Source organism: Lethenteron reissneri, chromosome 26 (assembly GCF_015708825.2).
Source record: "Lethenteron reissneri isolate LAM-NWPU_2019-01 chromosome 26, ASM1570882v1, whole genome shotgun sequence".
In the NCBI taxonomy this organism is placed as follows: Eukaryota; Metazoa; Chordata; class Hyperoartia; order Petromyzontiformes; family Petromyzontidae; genus Lethenteron; species Lethenteron reissneri.
The window spans coordinates 18,363,381-18,390,918 of record NC_083804.1 but is presented as its reverse complement, the minus strand read 5'-3'; the positions used below and the strand labels follow the sequence as shown (position 1 = coordinate 18,390,918).

The 27,538-nt window shown below is 44.8% G+C and overlaps 1 protein-coding gene across 4 annotated transcripts in view; it reads right to left on the bottom strand.

Moving 5' to 3' along the window:
* The window catches only part of DYNC2H1 (dynein cytoplasmic 2 heavy chain 1), a 182,025-nt gene that overhangs the window by 36,176 nt on the left and 118,311 nt on the right, over nucleotides 1–27,538 (bottom strand). For all 4 annotated transcript variants that reach the window (XM_061560348.1, XM_061560350.1, XM_061560351.1 and 1 more), the window contains exons 75-84: nucleotides 25,591–25,656; nucleotides 14,731–14,781; nucleotides 8,936–9,010; nucleotides 8,336–8,467; nucleotides 4,323–4,395; nucleotides 3,495–3,652; nucleotides 2,610–2,735; nucleotides 2,000–2,110; nucleotides 1,228–1,395; nucleotides 72–147 (exon numbers count right to left, since the gene is read on the bottom strand). In XM_061560348.1, the coding sequence (XP_061416332.1) occupies nucleotides 72–147; nucleotides 1,228–1,395; nucleotides 2,000–2,110; nucleotides 2,610–2,735; nucleotides 3,495–3,652; nucleotides 4,323–4,395; nucleotides 8,336–8,467; nucleotides 8,936–9,010; nucleotides 14,731–14,781; nucleotides 25,591–25,656 (1,036 nt within the window). The remainder of the gene's footprint in view (nucleotides 1–71; nucleotides 148–1,227; nucleotides 1,396–1,999; nucleotides 2,111–2,609; nucleotides 2,736–3,494; nucleotides 3,653–4,322; nucleotides 4,396–8,335; nucleotides 8,468–8,935; nucleotides 9,011–14,730; nucleotides 14,782–25,590; nucleotides 25,657–27,538) is intronic.

Genomic DNA, 27,538 nt, shown 5'->3' with positions numbered 1-27,538 from the left:
TAATTTATGTATACGTTTACGTTTCGGTGTATGTAGGTTTGTCTTTGTTTATAATTACATCTCCTCCGTACCTGTACAAAAGCGGTCAATGATGTCGTATCCAGCACGCAGATCCGACAGGGAGAATTCATAAAACTGCGTCCATCCCTAAAGTAAAAACAAATGTGTTAAGCGATGACACCACTCACCCAAGCATACACACCGACAATGATGCACTCACATAGTAAACACGTGTACATTGAGTACAAAGACAATCAAGCAAGAGCTGAGTTTTCGTTAAAGCATCTATTTTATACTTGGTGTATTCTCTAGTGAAACAGCATTTACAAAATGGTCAAATATTTCTTGCTCTTCAGCGTTCTGGTTCTGTTGATAAACCAAGTCAATTGACATATTTGCCCATGTGACAAATTGATTTGATTGCCTATGTCAGGTGGTGGAGGGTTATAGTTAAAATTTGACAATATACCTACACGACGATCTAACCCAAACTAAACTCATCATAAAAACACAAATATTCCATTCAACTGTCTAGACTGTGGGAAGAAGTGCTGTTCGTGAGTACCTGTTAAGGCTGGCATCTTACATGAGGAGATGTGGTGTGGCTAATGCCACACAAGCCTGACTGCCATCTTCACACAAGTGTAAGTGCTCACCTCACCACTACATCAGGCACTCATATAAAGCCGAGTTGGTCTCGGGGATGCCAAGAACAGATTCAATTGCTACTGTTAGTATGCATCTTGGCCAGAAATCAAACAAGGGTAGCAGGGGTTGATATTATACACACATAGACACAGTTATTTATACACAAGCACATGCATACACTCATTCATATATTAGAACACACATTTACATAAATCCAAACATAGTGATATTCACACACACAATCATATCCACTCATATACACATATAACACAAAGATTCCCCATAAAGCTTACACAGACTGTTGGGGCAAGTACTGTTCGTGAGTAACTAATATGGCCTGCAAAGCACGCCAGGGAGTGTGGTCGTCAGCACCATTCACCCGGCCGCTGTGCTCTTCAGTGCTTATATTTAAACATTGTGCCACATACTCACTTAAGACTGAGTCGACTTCGGGGCGGCCCAGGACTGGTTCAACTATCACTCACCACCGAAGTAAACCAGGGCCTGGAATCACACTCCAGTCGCTGGCTTCATGGTGCAGTGCGTGGACCACTGTGCTACACACTCACTGACACTCACCTGCGGGATGTAATTCCTCCTCTCCTGACACACAGCGTGGAACCAGGCGAGGGAGAAGAGCGCATGTGCACGTGTCCGCCCACCCCCGTCGCCGCGGCTGCCCGACACTTGCTCTGCGGTCCAGCTCTCGTACGTACGCTGCAGATTTCGCTTTAACCCAGGGGGTGCCTGAAAACACATTAACACATACATACTTCGCATATATGCAGACACAGGTATACATGCCGTTCATATTAGAGAGACATGTGCAAAATATTAATCTATACGTATAACATGAACCTGTCAATTGTTTGGTCAAATGTTTGTCCCATAATTTACCTTAGCTAGCCTGGATTTTATTGCATTGTACCAATCACTGTGCAACCACCCCTGGTAGACAAAAATCCCCCGTATAGCCTTAATAGACTGTAGGGGCAAGTGCTGTTAGCGAGCATCTATGAAAGGCCAGCATGGCACACGAGGGGGTGGGTGGCCAGCACCATTCCCGGCTGCCTTTGTCTCCCGAGTGGCGATGTTTACACACCGTACCAGTCCTCATTTGAGGCTGAGTCGACCTAGGGAAGGCCCAGAACTGGTTCAAATAATCGTCACTGGTGTTGTCCGCAAGTGGGAATTGAACTCGGGTCACTGGGTTCGTAGTGCGGCACGCTAAGTGCTGCACTACCGCTTCCGGAAGACACACACAAACACACAGTATGTACATGGAGACAGCTATCATTTTCCAGTCCGTGGACCAGGATTTGGGTCACGTGGTGTCTGAGAATGGCCACACCTCATAGGCGATCTTGAGGCTCGCTTGAAGCAACACGGGTGAGAAGCCTGTGTGGGGCTCGGACGTGAGCCACAGGCGGAAGTCGGCGTGCGGAGACAGGGAATTGAGCTCCTGTGGACGAGAGTGTTCGCACGCACAAACTTGCAAATACATTATGCACATACAGGCAGACGTGTGTGTACACGGTTCATCCTCACATATGCATGTGCACACACAAGCACAACTCTCATCATGCCTTGTGTGCTTGTCATGTGATCATTACATTGTATGTAGAATGCTCTCAGCCATATCTAGACCACGAGCTTAAGAGCTAAATGAAAAGAGACAACTGTAGACCCAGTTTCTTTCTTATTTGGACTCATCAGTATAGTACAGTACAGGTATTAATTCTCACTGCTGGTATATGTCTCTGCTAGTCCGTATTTGGAGAGGACTTACCTGTACTCTATAGGAACACCCAAAAAGACTTGCCTAAAGTCAACAGAGACATTTGCTTGACAAAACAGGCGCACACAATCAAATTAACACATAACAAACACACACGCTTAACAGATGCAGGAAACACGCGCATGTGCAAACACTGAGCGGTAAGACTAGAGGGAAGACGCACCTTCTCGAGAGTGGGGAGCCAAGCTGTGACGAGATGCAGGTTCTTCAGGCAGAGCCACGTCCCAGCCTGGGCACAGTCTCGTAGCAGCCGCACAGCCTCATCCGCAGCACCCTGCCCCATTGCCACCTACATCACCACCACCACCACTCTAATCAACATCAGAGCCACAGCCACCGTTGCTGTCACCTCCACCATCACCATCAGAGCTACTATCACCTCCACCACTACCTTTACCATAACCTCAACCACCATTACCACATCCGCAGCACTCTGCTGAATTGCCACCTACATTATCACCACCATCACTGGCAGAGCCACAGACACCATCGCATTTACCTCCGCCATCAATGAGACCCATCTTTGCCACCACCTCCATCAGAATCACCATCACTCCCATCGCAATAACTACAATCACCTCAACCACTATTACCACGACCATTACCACAATCACAAAAACTTATCTGCGGTACCCTGCTTCATCACCACCTACACCATGACCGCATAACCACAAAACTTCATCCTAAGTACCCTGCCCTATAGCCAACTATGCGGTACATTGCCACTACAATCATCACAACCACCAAAACCACCATCATTGTAACTACAAAGCCATACTCCACCAGAAATACCTATATCACCACCACCATGATCATTATAATCTTCATCCACACCATTTTCACTTCATGCTCATGTGCCTGGTGCACAACCTATCGAGCAGCATAGCATGCTTGGCATTGACCCTGGTGCAAGGAATGAAACGGGGCCCCCATGTCAAAATGTATAATTTTCCGTTACCTCTTTAAAGCCTGGCACCTGGGCCATCATAATTCCTGAGCCTGGTGCAGTTGAATTGCCTTCACACGGAGCCATAAAGTGTGAGATCACCTCGTGCAGAGCCTGCGTCCCATGTGTGGACGCCGCGAGCTCCCGCAGCTCATGGGAGGGGTCAGCTCCCGGAGACGTCAGCACGAGCAGCGGCTCTGATGAGACGGCCTCCTGCTCCGAGATACGGGCCAGAGACAGCGGAGACACGTCCCGCACACCTGGGACACACAGAGACACGAGGGACGACATGGGACGCAAGGCCTCCCTCTCTGAGACATGGATCAGAAAAAAATGCATAAACGTGAATGTTGAGGTATTTTGGTCTGACCGTGCACTGTTTATGGGTAAATGACGCATCTGTTCACGGATTAACATAAAATTTTAACCATGTAATAATGCATCGAAATACAAGTGTAAAAATGTATTTCCTTCAACCTGTATATTTTGTTACGTTAAGGATTCACACCACTATTGCAGTCACTCGGTGTGCTTCCATTCTCTGAAAAAAAATATTTGTGATTAAAATTATGGCCCAATATCAATACAATACATTAATATGCTGGGGGATGAATTGTTCCAACCCTAGTAAAGATGTGCTCACATGCGTATATGTATAATTTATGTATTTGTGCATGTGTCAGGGTATGTGTGCACACATTCCTGTGTGTGTATTTCAGTGTTCATAAGTGTGAATGTGTGTATGTGTGTATTTATGTCTTCTGAAGTGTTCACAAATGGGAATGTCATCGTTTATGTGTGGCCTGAACGTTATATCTGTGCAAATGATTGTGTGTGTATGTGTTCCTGCATGTGTATTGAAGTGTTCATAAGGGTGAATGTTTGGGCACTTATTTATGAATACTGTGTTCATGTGTGTCAATGTCATACCAAGAGCCCTGGTGGCGAAGAGTGTGGTGGCGCTGACCAAGCGATCTGGTCTCAATGCCTGAATCAGCAGAACCTGAAATCATCAACACCACCACCAGGAACACCATAACTGTCAACACTATCAACACCACCATCATCACCACTATTAAATATGTTTTGCCTAAGCAGCAGTACATTACCTAATCAACACTGCCACTACTATCAGTTAACTATTTAAGTGAATTAATTGCACAAACACGAAAAGTTGTGTGTCCAAGTGGGTTTTGCAATCGTGAGTATTTTTTAGTGTGAGTATATGTGTCTGTTATGATACAGTGGAATATATATACACGATGCTATGATCCTTGTGACAAGAGTGATTATTCACCATGATGCAAAATGCCTAGGTATTTCTTATTGTATCTTATATAGATTTATATAGCGCCTTATTTCAAGGTGCTTAACAGCAATTATAAAATTGTACGTAAGATGATAGTGGTTGAGATAAAGAGTTTGGTTATTAACAGTGGTGTAGTTATGGTGACGATTAGGAGGACAGGTGGAAGTGGTTAAGGAGGGATTTGGGTAGGCCTGGTCCTAGTTAGGAGGTGGGGGCAGGGAGTAGCAGGATGATGGGCTAGGGAGAAGAGATGGGTTTTAAGGGAGGCGCGGAAGATGGTTTCATAAAGATGATTGTTAATTTGCAGTGGGAGCTTGCTCCAGTGAAGGGGAGCAAGAAGGGAAAATGAAAAAAGTATGACTGGGAGCAGAGCGAGGGAGGCACCGAGATATGGACAGTATTGGAGCATAGAGAGTGGGATGGGACGGTCATAAGAGATGAGAAAAGCAAGACTGGGTAGGGCAAGACCATGGAGGGATTTAAAGGCTAGAGTGAGACATGTCAACATACAGCAATAGTAGACAGGAAGCCAGTGTAATTGGGAAAGGAGAACAGAAGTGTGGGAATTGTGGGGGAGGTTACACATTATTTGGGCTGAGGCATTTTCTATTATCTTGTAGGCGAGGAGCAAAGGCGTAGGCAGCAAGCCCGAGAAAAGAGTTGCAGTAGTCAAGGTGAGTGAAAATGAGGGAGTGAATCAGGAGTTTGGCAGCAGAGAATAAGGGGACGAATGTTATGAATATTAAATAAGTGAAAGGTAGTGGCAGAGATGTTGTTGGAGAGGGAAAGAAAGGGGTTGAAGATGCTACCGAGGTTGAGAGCAGAGAATGCTTGAGTGAGGTAGAAGGGAGGGAATGAGATCATAGGACAGGGTGGAGGGGAGTGGGGGGAAGGGAAGAAAAATGATTTCAGTTTTGGAAGGATTGATGGAGAGGTAGTGGCGTGACATCCAGGATTGGACAGTGACCATGTGGTCGGCAAGGTCAGGGGCAAAGGAGGGAAGGAAAATAAAATGTAGATGTTGTTGAAGAAGGAATTGGGACAGTTAAATGAAGAAATTGCAGCTTCCAGAGGTGAGATATAAAGGGAGAATAACAAGGTACCAGGACTTAACTTAGAATAAACATATTGTGCAATGTAGTGAGAATCAGCAGTAGGGAGACAAAGGTGGCTTGGGTGTTATTCTGGCACCCCCCAGTGAGCTGTGCTTGCCTTATTAGATGCTCCTGAACAGCTCGAATGCTAAAAGTCTGTTGGGTTCCATGGACACAATTGTGTGTACATGTGTAGGGGTGTTAAAGAGAGGGCCCGTTATGCATGGCAGCCTATGGAAAACAAACACAGTGGGCGGGGCTACGTAAGTGCACGAGCAAGTGCTCTCTACGACGTCCGAGCCAGACACCCTGGGGGGGGCTGGTTCGAACGTTATGATCCCCCGGGGCCCCACCCCTCAGGGAGGGGTTGGGTATAAAAGGGGATGTTTCAAAGGGCTCGGCAGTTATGTTTAAGCTAAGGGAAGAAGATTGAAGACGTCTTAGATAGAGCCCTGGACTCCCCTGGTTCGATGTCCTTTTCAGGGCCGGACAGGATTGAGCCAGCGGCGTGGTCCCGAAAGCCAGAGCCGGTGCTCTTGTAAGAGCTGGTCTGGAACTCCGGGTACCGGGCCCGACTTACCAGTGTCGGGCCAGTTAGCCTCCCCTAGCCCATTAGTGGAGGATTCGGGGCTAGGACAGAGTTAGCTAGGGGTGTATCCCGAGTTATACGGGTGAGGGGGCCGATACCCCCTCGAGAGTGTATATGCCCACTGTCATACTGTGAAATAAATATACGTGTGCCTCAACCTCGGCGTCAAGCGTCTTCACCGGTACTTCACATGTATTTAGGTGATAGGTGGGACAGTGGTTATTGCACCGTATTACAAACCAATAAACTTGCGTTTATCAACCAAAACCAGTCCTGGGCCTATCAGCGCTAGGGAGAGAAAGATGGCCAGGCATGGGTCTGGCCACACCACCCCTTCATGTGCTATGTTGGGCTTAATAAGTACTTCCTAACAGCAGTCTCTTAAAGCTATATGGGGGATCTTTGTCTTTGTGAGTGTATATTTTGGGTGATCCATTTACAGTATGTGATTGTATTCAAGAAACATTTGTAAGCTGGATTTGGCCAAGGTGGAACGATTGTGTGGCCCCCAGCATTCACCTGACATAACCTCGCTGGATGTTTTCTCGTGGGGTTACATCAAAGACCGTGTGTGTGTGTATGCGATAAAACCGCAAGATATCAATGACCTCAGCTACACAGTATTGGATGCTATAAGGATATTGCAGCAGGTACGGGAGATGAAATGTATTAGGAGATAATTGTTGAAAAGCGTAAATAAATTATTTGAAATATAATAATTGATTCCTTGTATTTTAGTGAGGTATCTATTAGTGTACACTAAAAATGGAGTGATCCACTGTGCACAGCAAACCCTTGCCCATTGCAGGGGTTACGTTCTTGAAAATAGATGCAATTGGAAAATCCAAGATCCACAAACCAAAAGGCAAATATGAAAACTAGGGTTTGGTTCACAGTTCTTCATACAACACCCCGTCTTGTTTTATGTTACCCTACAACAACCCAAACATTAAACAGCAAGTATTTTTAATATAAATTGATTAATATTTTCTAGTGTTGAATATTACTTGTATGGTAAATGTATAGAATGAAACAATGTAGTGTACAATACTGTAGACTTGTCTGTATACAGTATTGTACACCTCACTGGAGGCTGCAAACACCACGTAACCTGGGACCCACGATGAGCCGCTTGGGAGACAGGATGGTGCATGTGTGTTCTTCCGCAGCAGCATCATCGCGAGCAGTACAGTTATGAGGCATGCAGGAATCTTGCGGTCAACCGCAAATGGTTGAACCACAGTGGCGCAATCGGTGAACTGTACCTCAATGAATATAGCGCGAAACTGATAGCTAAACCCACGATAAGGGTTTGCTGTGTATGTGTGTGTGCATATATTTTGGCATGTAGTGTTAATATGTATATACACATCGGTGTGTGTGAGCGTGTCTGGCTGAGATCATTTAGTGAGTAGATGTGCTAATACATTGGGGTGTGTGTGATAGTGTATGTGCACTTTCCCTTATGGGGAGTGGTGGTGCAGCAGTTAGCATGCTGCGCTACAAACCCGGTGACCCGAGTTCGATTCCCACTCACGGCCAACACCAGTGACAATTATCTGAACCGGTCCGAGGCCTCCCCCTAGGTCAGGGGTCGGCAACCTACGGCTCCGGAGCCGCATGCGGCTCTTTACGGGCTGCTTCTTGACGATATGCACGTATGTACATAGATGCATTGCGGCTCTTGAAATACTGAATTTTGTACCGAATTGGAAAGAAATGGCTCTTCTTGTTATTTTGGTTGCCGACCCCTGCCCTAGGTTGACTCAATCTCAAATAAGTACCCGGTCCAGTTTGTAAAAGTCACCACTTGAGAGACAACCGTGGATGGCCGTGAAGCTGGACACCCATCCCCTCGTGTGTTGTACTGGCTCTTTATAGGTGATCGCTAACAACGCTTGCACCAAAAGCCTCTTGTGGTTATACGGGGAATCTTTGTCTTGGTGTGCACCTGCTGGAAGGCGGAAATCTTGTTCTGCAGGGCGGGTGGCAGTGCACTCTCAGAGGCCGTGCTGCGTGAGAACGGAGCCCAGAGGTCAGCGTTGTCAAGGTGGAGAGTGGAGACGAGGCCTGGACATGTGGCCTGGGCATGCATCCACCACGTGTCACACAACCACAGCACTATACAGTACACACATACAAGTGTATATATGCAACGACTCCGTATGTTTCAAATGAAGAAAGACACATTATGAGATTTGAATTTCAAAGGGACATAAGAACTATGGCATACCAATATAATAAGCACTATGTATGGGATGTCAATATTATGCATATTACATGTACATATATAAGTGTACATTACATGTAATGTGCATTGAAATATAACTATAAGTATGGATTGGATATGTGGGAGTGTTAACTCAACGATGACTTGAAAGATAGGTATCTATCATAGGAATGTAGAATTTCCACCACTGGCTCAGAGCCGCTCATAATAGCAAGGGGTATGATATCACTTGCCTTGTATTTGCATACAGTGCACACCCACCATGGGAAAGTGATAAACTCAGTGATTCTGCAGTGAAAGGGATGAACGTGAATGCATCACCTTCAGGAGTGCGAAGGCTCCAGCATGCTCAGGCTCCACCCAACTCGGCAAAACCCCGCGACCTGAATGAGAGTCCTGTGAGAGTGTAGGCACACACACCAGTGTAGGGTATTTACTACTATAGTTACTATAGTTACCCAAGAATGTCAGTGTGTAATGCGCGTGACGTCATTCCACGTCAACCAGCCCCCCTCATTAATAATCATGAACAGGTTACGTCCTCCATATGGACCCGCCCCTCATTAATAATCATGAGCAGGTGATGTCACTCCACATCGAACAGCCTCCCTAATTAATAATCATGAGTAGGTGACATCCTCCAAATGGACACCCCCCCATTCATAATAATTAGCGGCTGACGTCACTCCACACGTGGGGGGCCGAGGCGCCTCCTCCCCCCTCCTCGGCGTCAACTCACAACTCTCACTACAAAGGCAGAACCCGCACGTCACGCGATCTCCGTCACGCTGTTGAGACATAGAAGTAAAAAGGACGTCGTGATGAACAAGGGATTATAACCTTGAAATTAAATAGGTCTGTGTCACTGTACCCTTACAAATTGCACACGAATGGATGCAATGAAGATCACGTCGCTGTCTGCTTTTCGCTTGCAAGTTTCAGATTTACTGCAATTATTACACCCATCCTTGGACGGGCAAAAGGCTAGTCTATACATACCTATTATTGTATTGCCCATACATTTGATTGTCAGATTATGGAAGCCTGGATAGTGCTGGGATGGGTAACCACCATTTACAACAAGTTATTATGGATATATAAAAGGGAAATTTGTGAATGTGTGTCTGTTCGAAATGTTTAGCATACTTCCCGACATGCAACAAACTTTAAATTTGGCATGTGGGTAGCTTCCAGACTGTACACAATGGAAAACGTATAAAAATAGACTTTTGTATTTTGGGTGGGGGGAGGGGGGCGCAATAATGGAAAGTGAGCGGTGACATCACATCTGTGATGCATGTGGCAACCCTCCGCGTAGGCCGTGTATCCCGCAGAAATGCGCGGCATTGCTGTCTCGATTTTCTAAGTCAACGTGACTATTTTCAGCTCGCTCTTAAATATAAAGCAGAAAATACATCTGTTGGTGTGAAGCAGCAAAAACTCTTCAACGCTGAGCTCTGACATCATGAAATTTGCACAGCTTATGCCGTCTGGAATTTTAAGGGAACGGGACTATTTTCAGCTCGCCACGTCATTCCCTTCCCGAGTTGCCTAAATCAACATTACGTATAAGTGGGTTAAGGTTGAATTTCCTTGAGTGAAAAACATCCGATTTAGTCAAATTTATTTGTTTTGGCTTTTTTCTTTCTTGCAAGCATACATTTTTTCAGGCTTTTCAGTGAAATATAAGGGAATATGAAATTAACCCTAGGTCGTAAAGCTAGTTATTTGGAAATTATTTTTATATTAAATATTTTCGTCCAGATATGTTTCACGTATGCCCTTTTAAAATGGCTTCCGACTTATCAATTATACATACTGTCGAACATAAAAATAAGAGCTATTATAGTTATAATAAATTTATTAAATTGATTGTTCCAGCCCTGGTCTGGTATGACCTAGTTATCTAGTTTTCATACAATGCTTGTGGAGGTATCTTGTGCACATTGGCGTTCTGCTCCATGTGCATCATGCGATTCACTTCCCGTACACCGTCTGTATACAGAACTGTCACACGACCCCTCTTCTCCTGTTTTGCTTTTGTTTAAAACGGGAATGTTTAAATTGCAATTCTGCAAAAAACTGTGTGATGGATATTTTAATTTCCACATGTCACCACAAGAAGTGAGGATCTTAGATTTGGTATGAACCTTATAATTGTAGATAACTAGCACTGCCCGCATATTTGCATGGGATACACGGCCGGGTGATGTCATTATGCAGATGTCCGCGGTGATGTCACCAGCACACACTTTTCCCATGGGTGCCAAGGCGAGGTTTAAAACAATTAGGTTTGATAAGGTTTAGATAAAAAAAACCTCAATATCCCGAAGGGCCAGTTAGGGTGAGGTTTTGAGGTTTATTATTAAAAGACGCCCTTTTGTTTTTTGCAGGAAGTCTGAATGAAGTCACAGACTGTGGAAGGCCGGAGCCCGGAAATCAGAAATCTTGGCATTACCTGAGTTACTAGTGTCATCAAACGAACCCAATTTCCACCGCAAGCAGGATCATGGATCAGGACCTGCATAAGGATTTACTTGATTCCGAAGAATGTGATAGTGATGTCGTAATTGTGATGGAGAAGAATGGAGTGGCTGACGCGGAGAAGGATGGAGTGGCCGACGAGGCGTCGGCGAACGCAGGGAAGGCCAGAGGACGCTCAATGGGCCAGTTTTGACACTACTTCACCGATGATCCGGAACTGTACAAGTTGAAGAGTGCCGTCTGCAAACATTGTCGCACCAGATTCAACCATCACAAGAAGAGTGAGCGGGCAATGAGGCACCTGAATGCATGCGCCGCTTTTCGGAGGGCAATGAATTGCACCGAGATAGATGATTGTCTCGAGTGGTATGCGTCGAACAAGAAGCGGGTGAAGCCATCGAAGGCAAGCGGCAGCTCAACTCCATCTACATCGAATGCTTCGTCGATGAAGCAAGGATCAATCAAAGATCACCTAATACCCAAGCTCGATAAGCGAACGAAGGAGAAGTTCGAGCAGGCCATAGCAATGCATTACTTTGTCTCGGGCACGTCGTTCCAGCGGGTCGTGGAGGAGAACCTGGTGATTATTGTGAAGGCCCTTCGCCCAGATGCAGTGCTGCCGAATAGGAAGAGGCTGGCCAGACCATTGCTTGACAAGGCGTACATCGACATGAAGAAGTTTGACACCGTCCTGGACAATAAGACTATTTGCCTGACATCTGATGTGTGGTCAAACATCAAGAATGATCCGATTGTGAACTACATGGTCACATCGCCGTCCACAATGTTGTTTCTCGAGTCGGTGTCCACTGGACAGCAGGGCCACAACGCTGACTGGATCGCCTCGGATCTTGAATGTGTGATGGCGTCCTATCCGAAAACTACATTCGCTGGCACGGTCACCGACAACACATCCACCAACAGGAATGCGTGGGAACAGCTCTCGAAGACTCACCCATCCTCCTATTTCAAAGGCTGTACGTTGCATGGTCTGCATTTCCTTGTCAAGGACATATTCTCTGCCACGAAGATGAGGAAAGCCGGCCAATCAGAACATACATACCCGATCGACTATCTATTCGAGTACTTGCTTGAGTTGATTGTGGGGTGCAAGGACACGGTCACATTGTTTCACAACAGTCACATTCTCAAGGCACAGCTGCAGGCTGAACAGAAGATCGCTGGTGTTTGAGCGTTGGTCCGGCCGGCTCCTACACATTGGGGAACGATCAAAAGCTGTTGCGAGACGCTGTTGTCGTCGGATAGGATTCTGCATTCCATTGTCACAGCTCGCGACTTCATCAAGGGGACGGTAGCTCAGAAATCCGAGCGCATGCCAATCAAGACCATCATTACGAGCGACGACTTCGTCTCTCTGTTGCAAAAGTCCCTTGCCATTCTCACGCCCATCGACGCATTGATTGTTAAATATCAATCCGATTCCGTATCAGTCTCTGAAGTCTTGCCGGATTTTTACACCCTCCCTGCTGAGTTTGCCAAGCTGCACGGTCATGTGAACACTGAAGAGATCAACTACCTGATCAAGTTGGTAGCAAGTCGCTGTCAGTTCATGTACGGAAAAGCCCATGGACTGGCGTATCTGTTAGATCCTCGATTCATTGGAGAGGGCTTGAGGCCGGCTAATCCAAAAGAGCTGGAGAACATCTTACTGGAGACACCGATCAACGATGAGACGGCGGTTGATGACGAGAGGTGCTCTTTATGCAGCTCACCGAGTATGTCATTTCGACGCAGCAGGAGAAGGATGCCGGCGGGTTTAGATTCATTATGCTGCTCAAGGGACATGAGACACCTTTGCAGTATTGGCAGTCTGACGGCATGGCCTGGCCCGATCTTCAGAAGATCGGCGTCAAGCTGTTCACGATGGCGACATCCTCTGCAGCCTCGGAGCACAACTTCACAACTATGGGCTTCATACACAGCAAGCTCAGGAACAGCTTGGCACTCGGTTCGGTGGAGAAGTTGGTCTGCCTCAAGAGCAACTATGCGGTGTTCGCCGAATCCAGTAATATGTCCAAGGGCGACGACATGAACTCATCAGAGTAGGACTCGTACTGGATCTGAGAGTATTGCGAATAAAATCATGGGGTTTATTAAGGTTTGAACCTTAAACCTCAAATTCGGATCTGAAAGGATTAGGTTTTTTCCACCCCTGACTTTTCTTTTCCCGCCCACGCACCAGCCAGATGACCAACAAAACAGTTTTTTCTAGTTTCGTATCATGTGTGGATGAAGGCGACTGGGATACATATATATGTATAATCTCTGACTGAATGTATATATCTCTGTACAAGAAAAATGAAAGCAGAGACATATCTCCAACTGTTGGGGAATGTACTGTTCATGAAGACCTAAGCAAGCGAGCATAGTTGGGGTCACCAAATTTTCCACAAGTCAAACCTGGTCATATTTTTAAATCAGTCTATTGAAACCGCGGGATGTACTTTAATGTTCAACACAATACCGCCAAATCTCAGTGCAAATCAATTCCTGCCACCAGAACACAGTTGCCAATTCCCAGACTGTCAGGGAGAAACCTGGACAGGTGGCAACCCAAAGCACAGTACAGGAGGAAGTGTTGTGGCCAGCACCACAGAAGCTATTCTGCCACTTGTCCTCCAATGTTGATGTTTACATACTGTACCACATTTATTTAAGGCTGAGTTGACAACGGAGAGTTGCAGGGTAGTTTCTAAAATCACTTGCATGCCAATGTGTGTCTGTTATAAAGATAACCACCACTTTAAACTATGCAGTATGCAGTACATACACAGGTAATTTGCGTGTGCGTACGTGACAGCCTGTGGCTGCGTCAGCAAAGGATCTGTATATATTTTTACGGGCACATGTGTGTATGCATTTTTTTGCATACGTGAACATGGATATATAGGTATACGAGGACCTAACCCACAGGGACCCTAAACTGCATAGGACATAACACGAGTGGCATAAAAGGCAATCGCAACATTATTGACCTTTGGGCCCTGGGTTGCTTTGACAGTTGCATGAGTTCATTAGGCTTCATCACCCTTTCCAGAGAGAGATATGCATGTGCGAGTGAGCTCATCTCCGTTGGCAGCATGTGCATGTGACTGGGTTATTAATATATGGTGATGGTACAAGTGCATGCATGAGCATGAGAGCGTGTGGTGAATGTGTGAATTCATGTGTGCGAGCGTGTGTCGGGTGTATGTGAATATTAAGGAGCGTTTGTAAGAATGAATGTGTATATTTGAAAGGGCCAGTGTGTGCGAGTATTCGTGTAAGACGGAGCATATATTATGTGGAGAACTGTTTTCTTTTAAACCTCGGTTTCCCTGATGGTGTGTTACAACTTTCATTTGTCCAGCGCTTTGTTATCTTAAGATGAAAGGTACTGGGTGATATAAATAATTATTTGTTATTATCCAACACGTTTTTTTATGTTTTCCAACTAAGGTTGAAAGCATTCATGCATTAGTTATGTCTGTAATGGTGGGGGGGGGGGGCAATTACCTCTGATAAAGATCATTGAAGTCGTAGGCACTTACCCTTGAGAAAACACACCAAATCTATGAAAGGGTCGTGATGATGTCATTACGTGTGTAGGTGCAGGGTGGAGGGAGTCTCACCGGCTTGTGCCCAGGGTCTGTGACCACAAGGCCTGTGAACAAATCCCATTCCTGCAGGAACAGTCCACATTGATAATCAGCCCATAACTCACACAGCAGCAAGTCACAACAATACAATACATGTGGATTTATATTGTGTCTAACTGCAGCGGTATCTCTAATCTCTGTACAAAGAGGAAGGTGTGGACTCAGTTAAGGATTATGGTAAAATGGGGATAAAGGAATAGAATCTATGATGTGAGAAGTAAAAGACAGAGGAGAAGAGGAAGGTTGGATCTTGGCCTTAACGAGGGGGGGAAGGAAACAGTGGTACAGATGGAGCTACAGACTATGGGCGCAAAAGATCAGCAGTAGCCTCGCACTGTGCAGAGTATGAATGCAGATTTAAATAGGAGACCATGATTTTGAGTGGGGGCAATAGATTGAGATTAGGGTGGAGAGGTACTGGAGCAATACCCTGCAGGATCTGAAAAGCATTAAGATAAATCCTAAATTTAATTAGGTAACCATGTAGCGATCTAAGGAAGGGAGTGATGTGGAGCAGTAAATGCATGAACAGCAAGCAGCATCAGCGACATTTAAAACATTTCCTCTCGAAACGTATCTCATCTAATCCAACACAGAATGCTCCATTTATAAAATCTCAACCCATCCGAAACACAACCATCATCTCAATTACAACCCTCGTCTCATCAACCACATACAGTCAAAATCATGGTCTCATGATATGGAATCTTTGTCTCATCCTATACAGGACCTTTTACCCACTTGAATCGTGGGCCCACATGCTGCTGACTGGCTCCTTTGAAGTCTTTAAAAACTCAGTGCTATCAGCCGTCCACATGCACGGTGCTTCGTACAGCTAATTACCAAAGCATTTGCATATATTTTTTCCGGCTTTCCTGTTCTGGCAGATGGGAAACCTAACACCCGCTTATGTGTGTGCTTGGCACACTCATACATTCAAACTGACATCACACGCGAAAACAAAGATCCCCTGTGTTGCCTCCACAGGCTGTTGTTGTTGGTGAGCACCTATGAAGGCCTACATGGCACAACAGAGGGTGGTAATCAGTGCCATGCCTGGCCAACTTTGTCTCCCGAGTGCTAATTTTTACACCGCATATTAAGTACTCATTTGTCTGTGAGCGGGAATCAAACTTGGGTCACTGAGTTCATAGCACAATGCAATAACCACTATACTCCCACTTTCCATATATATACACAAAGACAATGATCCGCCGTATAGCCTGAACAGATATTTGAGGTAAGTGTAATTAGCACGCACTTATGAAGGCCAGCACGGCACACCAGGGGGTGGGTGGCCAGGACCATGCCAAGTGATGTTTACACACCACACCAGGTCCTAATTTGAGGCTGAGTCAATCTAGGAGAGGCCCAATACCGGTTCAAATGGCCGTGTGTGTGTCTAAGTATGTTATTCTTTGTCACACATACAAAGATCCCCCATATAGCCTTTACAGACTGTAGGAGCAAGTGCCATTAGTGAGCATCTATGAAGGCCGGAACGGCACACGAGGTGGGTGGCCAGCACCACGCCCGGCCGCCTTTGTCTCCCTAGTGGCGATGTTTAAACGCCGCACCAGGGACTCATTTGACGCTGAGTCGACCTTGGGGAGGCCCAGGACCAGTTCAGATATCATCATCACTGGTGTTGACCTAATGCGGGAATCAAACCCAGGATGTCATTTTCATAGCACAGTGGGCGCTAATCGCTACCCGACTGTTCCCCACTGTCATACATACATACACACACTCAGACACACAATTTCGTAGACATACACATATACATACACACAGACCTTTATCCAAAGACACAACCATAAAGCGACACCCTGTATGACCATACAAACTGTTGGAGCACGTACTATAGTGAGTAACGTCTGAGGCTGGCACGGCACATGGTGTGGTCAACACCGTCCCTGGATCCCTCTTTCTTACCAATGCTGATGTTTACACACCACAACAGTTCCTCAATTAATGCTGTGTTAATCTAAGGGAGACCGATATTAATTGCCCCCCACATTATTTATGGCCAGGAATCAGACCCAGGTGACCTAGAGTGTGGTGCAATGCGCCAACCACTGCACCACTGTGATATACAATACATACACGCACGTATTAACTCACACACATACATACTGTACAAGTCTGCACAAAGAAAGACATACTTGCACCGGCATAGATAACTGCCAACATGCCATTAAATGGTGAAGTCACCACAGCGCTTATGCCAGTGTAAGTATACTTTAAGGCCATGAAAAATGTTGAAGGCAGACAGTAAGGAAATCGTTGGAAAGGCTCAGATATGCATTAAATTACTGGCATTGTTGGCAGATGCACAGCTTACGCACCCCACTGCCAACTCGCCCTGCTTTAAAGTACCCAATGCTCTAGTCCTTGTTGTGAGTGTCGCTCCTCTCCCTCCCATTGTTCTTGGGAGTCAGGCTGTCTCCATGAGCATGTTTTACGAGAGGCCTCCCGATAGGCCAGGCGTGACACTGCTGGTGGCTGTCTTGACAACCTGCTCTCCTCCATCCTGCACATGTGCTGATTACATCCACAGTGCTTTAATGCCATGTTTTATTCCAAACTTTTAAGTCGGTTACTCTATTCTGCCATTCGATTTCTAGCATCCTCCACAAGCACATGCATTCAAAGACCAAAGAGTTTTTTGAAGTTGCTTTAAAATTGTAAATTTTGTGAAAAGTGCATTATAAGAAATTCAGAAATAAAGAAGCACGATACATCATGAATATATAGAAGAAGAAAATAGCCACTTTAAGTGTAATTACCATGATGTAATTGTAATAATTCAATTGCATTAAAATCATTCCAGTTGGCTGCATCAGAAGGACCATAGACATTTGTATATAGGATTGCCGATTAAGAGATGTATTCCGTGATATTTAATCTAATCAAGAGAGCATACATGAAGCATTGCGTGGAGAGGCTACGTTAAGCACGGACACGATATCATTTTAAATAACGGAGGCATTCATATTTAAAGAAGTTAAGGCCAATTTCGCATACACTGCCCATTTCCCCCTGAGAAAGACAATGTTGAGAAGGAAGATTCGTATGAAAGTGGTGGCTAAATGGGCCCTGGTCTAGGGTCGCAGGAACCTAAGTATAAATCAACTACCAAAGGCTCCAGTAGCTAACGGTAGTGGAATCCAAGATAATCGTTGTGCATTGATAAATATTCCAAAATATGCCCATCTCGTTAGATCACAGAGAGCTAAGCAGATTTCAGCCTGGCTAGTGCTTGGCTGGGTGACTACTGTAATACGCCAGTTCGTTAGAGGTGGCTGCATGGCTGTGCTACAAAGTGAGTAGCAGATGCCAGTGCAGCATAATCCTTTATTATACTGTGGTTCTATGCTCCCACACTGATGCTTCTCACTTTCACCAACTGGCACTGACCAGCATGATGAATTATGTTTAAATAATCCTCATGACCAGTCGGGTACAGGGAAGCCCTCATCCAGCAGTGGAGTTACTAAAGGGGCGTATATGTGCATGTATCAAAGGCAGTGGGGGCTCTAGAAGACTAATAGCACCCACAATATGATGTAAAGCAACTTTGGCATCATAGTATCTCCATCGTGTTCATTTCCAGGGCATTTTCCTGATATCATCTGTGCTGCCTGACTGACAGCATGAAAAGGATGTAAGTTATATAATAGCTATATATTATCAATGCTCTAACCTCGCCAAAAACCAGCTGAACTATTTTTTTACGCAGCAGAAAATATACGAGGGCGGTGCCACTTTACATTACGGGCAGTTCTTGGCTTACTAACCTAATTCGTTCCCAAAAGGTGTACTGGCAGTCCTCCATTTACGAATGGATTCAGTTCCTGAACCCCCATTGTTAAGTCGCATGGTTTGTAAGTCAGAACACAACAATGTACTGTATTTAAATGCCCATACGTTCAGTGTTATGAAACGTTTTACGGCTCAACAAAAAGGGAAGCATTGTTAAACTCATAATATTAAATTGCATGTAACGCTGTAAAGAAAAAGACTATAGTAAATGAAACTAAAAATTAAGTAACACAAATAGAGAAACTTTTATTTTCACTTGAGTCCTGATGATGACCACAATTGTACACACACTGGGGACACGCGAGCGCACGCACACACAGACACACTCGGAAGCACGGGAGCACACACAGACAAAGATAAAGATCCCCCGTATAGCCTTAACAGACTGTAGGGGCAAGTGCTGTTAGCGAGCATCTATGAAGGCCGGCACGGCACACGATGGGGTGAGTGGCCAGGGCCACGCCCGGCCGCCTTTGTCTCCCCAGTGGCGATGTTTACACACTGCCACAAGTACTCTTTTGAGGCTGAGTCAACTTAGGTAGGCTTAGGACCGGTTCAGATAATCGTCATTGTTGTTGGCTGTGAGCAAGACTCAAACTCGGGTTGGCGCTTTCGTAGTGCAGCACGCTAACCACTACACCACTGCTCCCCATCACACACACAATGTCTGCGCATATATGAACACTCACTCCCAGTGCTAGGCCGACTCATTACATCTTGCGGAGGATCACTCCTCTGAACAAAATAGTTCCGCGGTTCAGTTTACAAGTGCGAGTTCGAGTTTTAAGTCAATGTTATTTTTTATATTTAATGGAAGCTGGTTCGTAAGTACGGGTGTTCGTAAGTCGGGCATTCGTAGGTCGAGGACTGCCTGTATTAGCCACTGCTGCCAAATGTATTGCAGTAGGCATCATAGTTACAGAGCCAATCAAAATGAGAGTTAAGAGTGGCCCCCTGCCCAAACACGCAATGTGGTAGCACTCACCTCCCCTAGAAATCTAGAGCCACATTCTTAGGCCATAATCTCCATAGGAGTTTTGATTGCGAGATGAGTGCTCTTGCCATAAAACCACTAACACAAATAATGGTCTAAAATTTTGAGTAAAATTACAGCTAAAATGCATGTCTTTAGGACGAGGAGTGGCTGGATAAATAATTTACATATTTGGGTGATGCCGAGTGTTTAATGCACTGTGAAGGTGACATAATTCTGAGTAATTTCCTGATACTCTACGATGCCAACGATGGCAACTACATGATGTGAGAGTTCTGTACCGGGTGGATTAGAGGTGCTGTATTGGATACGTCGTGATTTGTGTATCAGATGGGATAAGGGGCCTGTATTGGACAATTCTATAATTCTGTGTTTGATCAAAAATTATTTGCATCATATACAAGTGTTCTATATGGGACGAAGGTTCTATATTGGATGAAGGTTCTGTATATCAGATGAGTCAAGGGTTTTATATCAGATTAGAAAGGAGTTGTGTTCCAGATTAGTCAGCAGTTCTGCATTATATAACATGAGGGATGTATATTGACATTGATAGGGATTTTTTTGGGATAAATATCACTTGAGACGAGTAGCTTCACTTCCATTTTCACCACAATGAACGAAATCAATTACAATACCACGATGATTTACTGGCTTATTCTCAACATTTGACTTCAATCAGTTATTACTGTAAACCTTAATGATAAGTAGGGTCTTGGTTTGTAAGGAGACTGTGCCAAGGCTGGGTTGTTGAATGAAGGTGCGAGTGGTGTGAAAACTGAAAGAGCGGCCATGGAAATGGAGCTAATGTCTTTGTCTGTCTCAGCTGAGGATCGGGGTAATGGGCGATCACTATCGGATGAGACGTGGCCACTCCATTTCTGCCGCTCTTGCTATCGGCACAATCTCGGTACATTTATCATACGCTTATTTCATTTTTGTTTGCGTCGTTTGAATGCAACACACAAAGAGAAGCTGGCAAATGGAGCATGAGTGTGTGTGTTCTGTAGGCACGTGTGCGTGCGCTGACCACATGCACACCCATTCCTATAAGCCCCTTGAGATACACCCCATTAATATTCCTGCTTACACAATATCCTAACAAAAATATTCACTTCTCATAGTACATACCTAGTTACGTAAAAAATGTAACTCACAAATTCACACACAGAAGCATACACACCAACCCCCTTCACGTACACACAGCAACAACAGCCACCATTTGCCACGAAGTGGAAGTGACATCACCACAGCGCCTGTGCCAGGCTAGGTGCACTTCGAGGCCACATGGAGTGTCGAAGGTCCGCGGATAGGTCACGGGACAGACCGAGGTGCCATGGATTGAGTACATGAAATGACCTGCAGCAGCACCACCTGTACTCCCTACTGTGCCAACTTGCTGCATTTTATCCACTTAATGCTCCATCCACTCTTATTGGAGGGCAGCTGCCTCCAACTGCCCTGTCGTATCATTTACAATAGGGAGCCATCCCTCGGCCACACCTGGGCATCAATCAGTCTCCCATTGTATCTGTACAAGATGGACATTCCTCTGATACATCCATGGAAAGCGTCTCGAATTACGTGATCGAAGATATTATTAAACAATGTAGGAGCCACGGGACATCCCTGTCACACCCTAAGGTGAACAGGAAATGGCTCTGACTCCTGTCCTGCCACCCATCATGAAGATCCTTAATGATTGGTAGCAGAGTCAGGGACTCTGAAACCACGAAGACGAACCCACAGCCCTGGCCTATTGATGGTATCATAGTCCTGACCAGGTCAACAAAGCAGAGAAAGAGGTCCTGTTGGAATTTCCTACATCCCTGCTGTATGGTGTCTGTGCAGGACCGCTCTGGCCTCAAACCACATTGGGGCTCCGCAAGCCTCTCTTCAGCATGCCTAGGAAGGCAATGTTGAATTATCCTTGTCAGGACCTTTCCCGTCACACTGTAGTTGGTAAAGAGGGGGGCCACCAGGGCATCCTTCAAATCCTGTGGAATCTGTCCTATGGTTGAGACAGTGGTAATGCTGTCATATATGGCAGTCTGCACACAGATGCCACCCTTCTTCAGCAGCTCACTTCGGAGATCATCTCTGCCTGGATCATTTCAAAAGATGGCACCTCAGCCAGCCACTCACTAGGGGTGGCTACTTCTGCCAATATTTGAGGTACAGCAGCTCCAGCAAGGACATCCCCACCTTGCCCCATGGTATTGTCTGCAGAGGGAATTCCCCTCTCCCAAGCCCTCATTGAAATGCTCTGCAAACGTGCATGCCTGTTCCTGGGGGTTGAAGATCAGATCACCATTCTTTCTGTTAAGGATTGTGAAAGGTGAAGCGATACAAGTAAAAAAAAATGTATGGACATAAATAGTGATTTGTCATCATGGGCTACTAAGGCAGACTCCATCTCCTCAGCAACCTGCACCCACATCTCATCCTTGCAGCGCCGCATGACTCTCCGAACCTCCGAGCGAAGGCTTCTGTAAGCCTCCTCATTCTCTGACGTGGGATGTTGTAAATAACAGGAGTGGGCCTATTGTTTCTCTCAGCCAGCTGGAACACCTCTTCCAGCCAGGGTCTCTGGGGAGGTCTGGACTGCATACCCAATGCAACCATTGCTGCTGCATGAACCACAGTTCAAAACCTCACCCATTTCCCCTCAGCATCAGGGGGGGGGGACGATGCTGATATTGAATTTCCTGCTTGCAACTATCATCAACTCCCTGAGACCAGGCTACTGTGGGTTTGAATGGGGTAGACACCCACCACCGGAGTGGAAGAATGCCAGCGCATCTTACAGATGACAAGCCGATGGCCAGTGGGCAGATCAGCTCCATGGTAGGTCAAGGATATGGTACCATATTCGCTGTTCTCTCACTATATAGTCCAGCAGATGTTCTTGCTTGGACCCGGCATGGATCCATGATATGTGGATGCGCCGATGCTGGAACAGCATATCGGTGATTACAAACCCATGGGCTGCACAGAAGTCGAGCAGCCTCTTCCTATTATTACTGAGCTGATCTGGCCCATGCCTTTCAATCACTCCGGCCTAGGTATCTGCGTCATGACCAACACAACAGGATGACTCTGTCCCGAGGGGCCACTTTAGCTAGCACGTGGAATAGGAGGTTATAGAAGGCATCTGACTCATCAGCCTTGTCTGCATCCCTCCACTGATGTTCATCTACAGTGGGGGTTTAGACAACGACCACCGCCATTCCTCGCCTCTTGTTGATGGGGAGGTGAGCTCACAGCAACCTGGGACTCAAAGCTACCCACACCTTGCCTACACGCTCCCACACCCCCTTCATTATTTTGTTTGGCAGTTTCCTGCCCTGAATAGAGCATTATCTACACCTCATGCTAACTGGAGCCAAAACCAGTCCACCAGACCTCCTGTATTCTCACACACATTCAAACTCTCTCACTCTTGCACACACAGTCACTCTTTAACTCTCCCCAACACACACACTGTCTTAATTTCTTACGCTCTCAATTACTCTTTCTTACACACACTCTCACTCACAAAGACACACACACAAAGCTGGACATACATGCATTTACAGTCAGCATTTCTGCCTCTCTTATTCATTCACTATCACACTCACACACTTGCGAGCATGCACACGCTTGCAAGCACGCATGCACACACACAATCCTAATCTCACAAGTCCCCGCTGCGAGAGCGCCGTATCTGTAATTATCACAGCATCGGCCATTATAATTCCATCCGCCACACTCGCTCTATTTACTCGAGTCACGGACGACGAAGACTCAATCAGCTTCCCTGTGCCACCGTTATCAGCCCTGGCGCATGGCAATTTCAAAACAGAGCTCACACACAATGAGGCACATTCCCCACTACAAGCAAGCACGTGTGTGGATAAATAATTACACGCATACATATGCATGTTTGTACGTGTGTATTGATGTGTATTTATTGTCCATGCATAATCCTGCAAGCCTTAAACAATTACCTTTATACTATTTAATACTCTCTATATATGTGTGGGTATTTATATATAACGTAATAAAGTCGGAAAAATATATAAAGTGCGCATGATAATATATGTGTGTGATTATAAGCCATAAATGTACATTTAACATACACTTAAACTCTACATATATGTCCATGCCTTCGTGGTGAATAATCATGTGCAGTATAGAGTATACAGCACACTTGCATGTCTGTATGGTGCTTATACACAAGGCAGAGTCTATCTTGGCGGCTCAATTGAGCATGGGGTAGAGCTCCACTACATTGCTGGCCCTGAACCAGTGGCAGAAATTCCACATTAAGATAGCAGACATGCAAGTGTGCTGTATACATACTATATATTTTAAAATGTGCACGTTCGAGGCCCTGTAATGAGTATACATGAGCTGCACAAAGCAACTGCTGATGGAAGATATTTATGTAGAAATATAGAATTGGTAATACAGCACTGGATTAGAAGGTAACAGGATTTGTTTTTTATCACTGAAAGGAATTCATATAAAATCCAATGATTAATGTTTTCCAGTATCGTGCGCTTACAAAACATGGTAATGCTGGCCAATGGCAATTTCGATGAGTCTCATTGGTTGCATGCAACCTCATGAACCAATGACTCGGTGTCCCAATGTTATGGGCGGCAGAAACCTCCCGTATGTATGTATATTGAACTTATTTCGCAACGTACGTAACCAACCGTGCTAATCGGAGGTACAGGAACTAAGCGTACGTGGGGCCCACAACATAGGCATCTGCAGCAGTGTGTATAAAAATTTATTTTCTAAAATGTGTCGGAGTTTTGTGGGCGGTTTTTGTTGTTCCAGTTTACCAATGCAACATTGCCAGCGAGGGCAAGGTTTTTATAGCTCGCTTCACATCTCCCGCAAAGATGCGTGGGAGAGAACGACACGAGTAGCACAGGTGGAATATAAATGTGAATTTTAAGAGTAACATCCAGTACACATGTCGATATGCAAGTTTACATGAAATAATGTAAATCCATGCATTCAAAACAGCATTTCTCTTGTACTTTACCATTATTTCCATATCCGTTTTGCACAATTTTTTCACATTATTTTAAAAAAATCAACCTTTGTTTTATTTATAGTAAGGCAAGCAGTTATGCCATCTTTTCCAGGAGCTTTTCCAGTGTTTATCTTGCAAAGTGCTGTGGTTACTTCATCGAGTGTGACATCTGGAAAAATCTGCAGCCAGTGGAGGAATTGCGCCAAAGAGGGGAAGACCAATGTGGAGATGGAGCGATTAAATCAGTTTGTGTGCAAAAGCAAAATGGATTGTGACATTTCGGGACCATGGTGTGTGGTGATGAAGTGGCTTATATAAATGGCTGCTTATGATTGTAGACTGTCAGATGCTGAACTAGAAGATAATTCCTATAGCTCATATATGAACCTGGATTTACAAAAATGGGCATTCTTCTCATCGAGGATGTGGCCAATAACAGTAACTCTAACATAAAAGGACTTCTCATCCACAACAATACTGATAATAACACTCAACCTAGAGGGAATCCCTTCCATTTATAATATGAAATTACACTGAAACTATGTTTATTTGTAGTTCTTCCAAGGTCATGCTAGCGGTTGTATGTATGTACAGTATGTTGAACTTCTTTCGCACCGTACGCAGCCAATCGTGGTAAATGGAGGTGCGGGGGAAGGACAACAAACGAAACACAAAACGAAGTTCTAAAATAAATTAGTTTTCAATCTATATTTAAAAGTGCATAGCAACAGTGGCTTCCTAATATCGGAAGGAAGAGGGTTCCAGACAGCTGCAGAAGCGCATCTGAAAGCGAACGATGCAGTGACCGTCTTTGTTCGATGGCAAACCAAAAGCCGCTGTGAAGACGAACAGAGTCAGCGTGATGGTTTATGCTCCTTGAATACAGCATACCGTAGTGGATAAGATTCATGAGGCGTACGTGTAAATACATGGAGGTTACTTGAATACATTATATATGTGGGAATGCACGTGGACTACTTACGTTCTCCTGGAAGAGTTCTGGGTGAAGCCCTCGAACCATGTGTAGAGCGAACACAAGCTGATCGGCCTGCACACACATGTGCATAGCTTTATAGACCATAGGAGAAAATTCTGTAAGCGAACACCTTTTAAATTCAGCATGGAATACGTGTGGCCAGCAATATGATTGGTCATCTTTGTCCCTCCAGGACTGCATCAGGTAATCATTGTAAGCCAAAGCCACATGTCAAGAATAGATTCGAATTACTATTGATTTAATGGCCAGGAATCAAAGCTAGGTATAATGGATCATAGTGCTGTAAGTTCAATAATAATGACATTCCTGACGAGTGCATCCATTTAAGATGTGTAAAAAAACTTTTTTTTTATTATAATAATAGGGTTTTTCCCCTTTTTTCTGGCAACAAAACTGAAACCTTTTTACAAGGATTCATGTCTGCATTAACCACAATACTTGCAGTCTAAATGCAAAAAAAAAAACACTCAGATAATATATGTATGGTCTTTGAAACTGATTGGTCCACACCAGAGACAGCTTTTGTCTAATGATGATGATGATAGATATAAAAAGAAAGAAAGCTGTCTCTGGTGTGGACCAATCAGTTTCAAGGACCATGCATATATTATCAAAGTGTGTTTTTTGTTTGCATTTTGACTGCAAGTATTGTGGTTAATGCAGACATGAATCCTCGTAAAAAGGTTTCAGTTTTGTTGCCAGAAAAAAGGGGAAAAACCCTATTAGTATATTTTGGTACTGGCAAAGGAGGTCTAATGATGATGATGCTATAATTCTTTTTTATGTAGAGACAGATATAGGAAGGATGCATTGTCTGCTTTGGAATTTTTGTACCAGTCCCCCATACAGGTCTCTTCTGTAAGGGGGACCTAGAAGTGCGTGTCAGTTGCATGAACGCAAAGGCATTTCATTCTGTTCCATTGTAAATAGATCTAGTCAGAGTTAACCGTGTCATGCATATGTCCAAAATCAATGTGTTTCCATGATTTAAAAAAAATCTGAATCAAAATATTTATGGAGTAGGAATCGGATGAGCTACAAAGCTATTTTTCAACAAGAGGTAAATGCCCACAACCAGCACTCATTGGGAAGTCGCATGCAATCACGGTGCCAATCTGCACCATACATGGACCAGTGCTCATCTGTTTTGGTGGTTCTGAGTTAGCAATGTAAATTCCAAATTCCCATGGCAGGGGCTAGTTGCTGCAAAGAACAACCATTATGACTTCACCCTTGAGCAGGATTTGAAGTCACAACTGTTTGATTGGGAGTTGAACGCTCCATCCACATGTCATGCAGCCAATCATTTTCAATGTCTTTAAATCTATTAATTCCAAAATTAGATTTTCTGGGAGGGTCAATGCAATGTCCTTAGTTGACACATGTTTCTACATTGACAGCTGTGGGGCTTATAGTTACACAGATTATTTTACATCAAAATCATTTTAAAAAGAGGCTCTCTTAAAAGTGATAAATAATTACACTATTCTCTCCCTGCTGAGAGACAAGTGTGGGGCAATGCCCATCTCTGTTGGTGGCCCTGAGCCACTGCATTCAATTCCACTTCCCAGGGTAGAGACTGACCCTACAATGGGACAAACAAGACTTATGAAGAAACTGGCCAACTTCTCAAAAGGTGGTATTGATTTTATCCACCATGCAGGGATTTTGCGCCGACCTGGATTTGACCTCACACCCACCTGACTGTGATTCGAGTGCTCTAAGCACAATGTGAATGATGAATATAGTATATATCCATGGTAGAAACCAAAAAAATCAACAATCAAAATAATGCTGTGGGATAGCACAGAGTTGGAAGAAAGAAAGCCATTAGCTTCATGCAAGTCCCAGAGGTGAAGACATGAGGTTAGATACAACATGAAATCAATGCACAGTGGTAAATTTGATCTGTGGTACTGAGTGATAATTGACA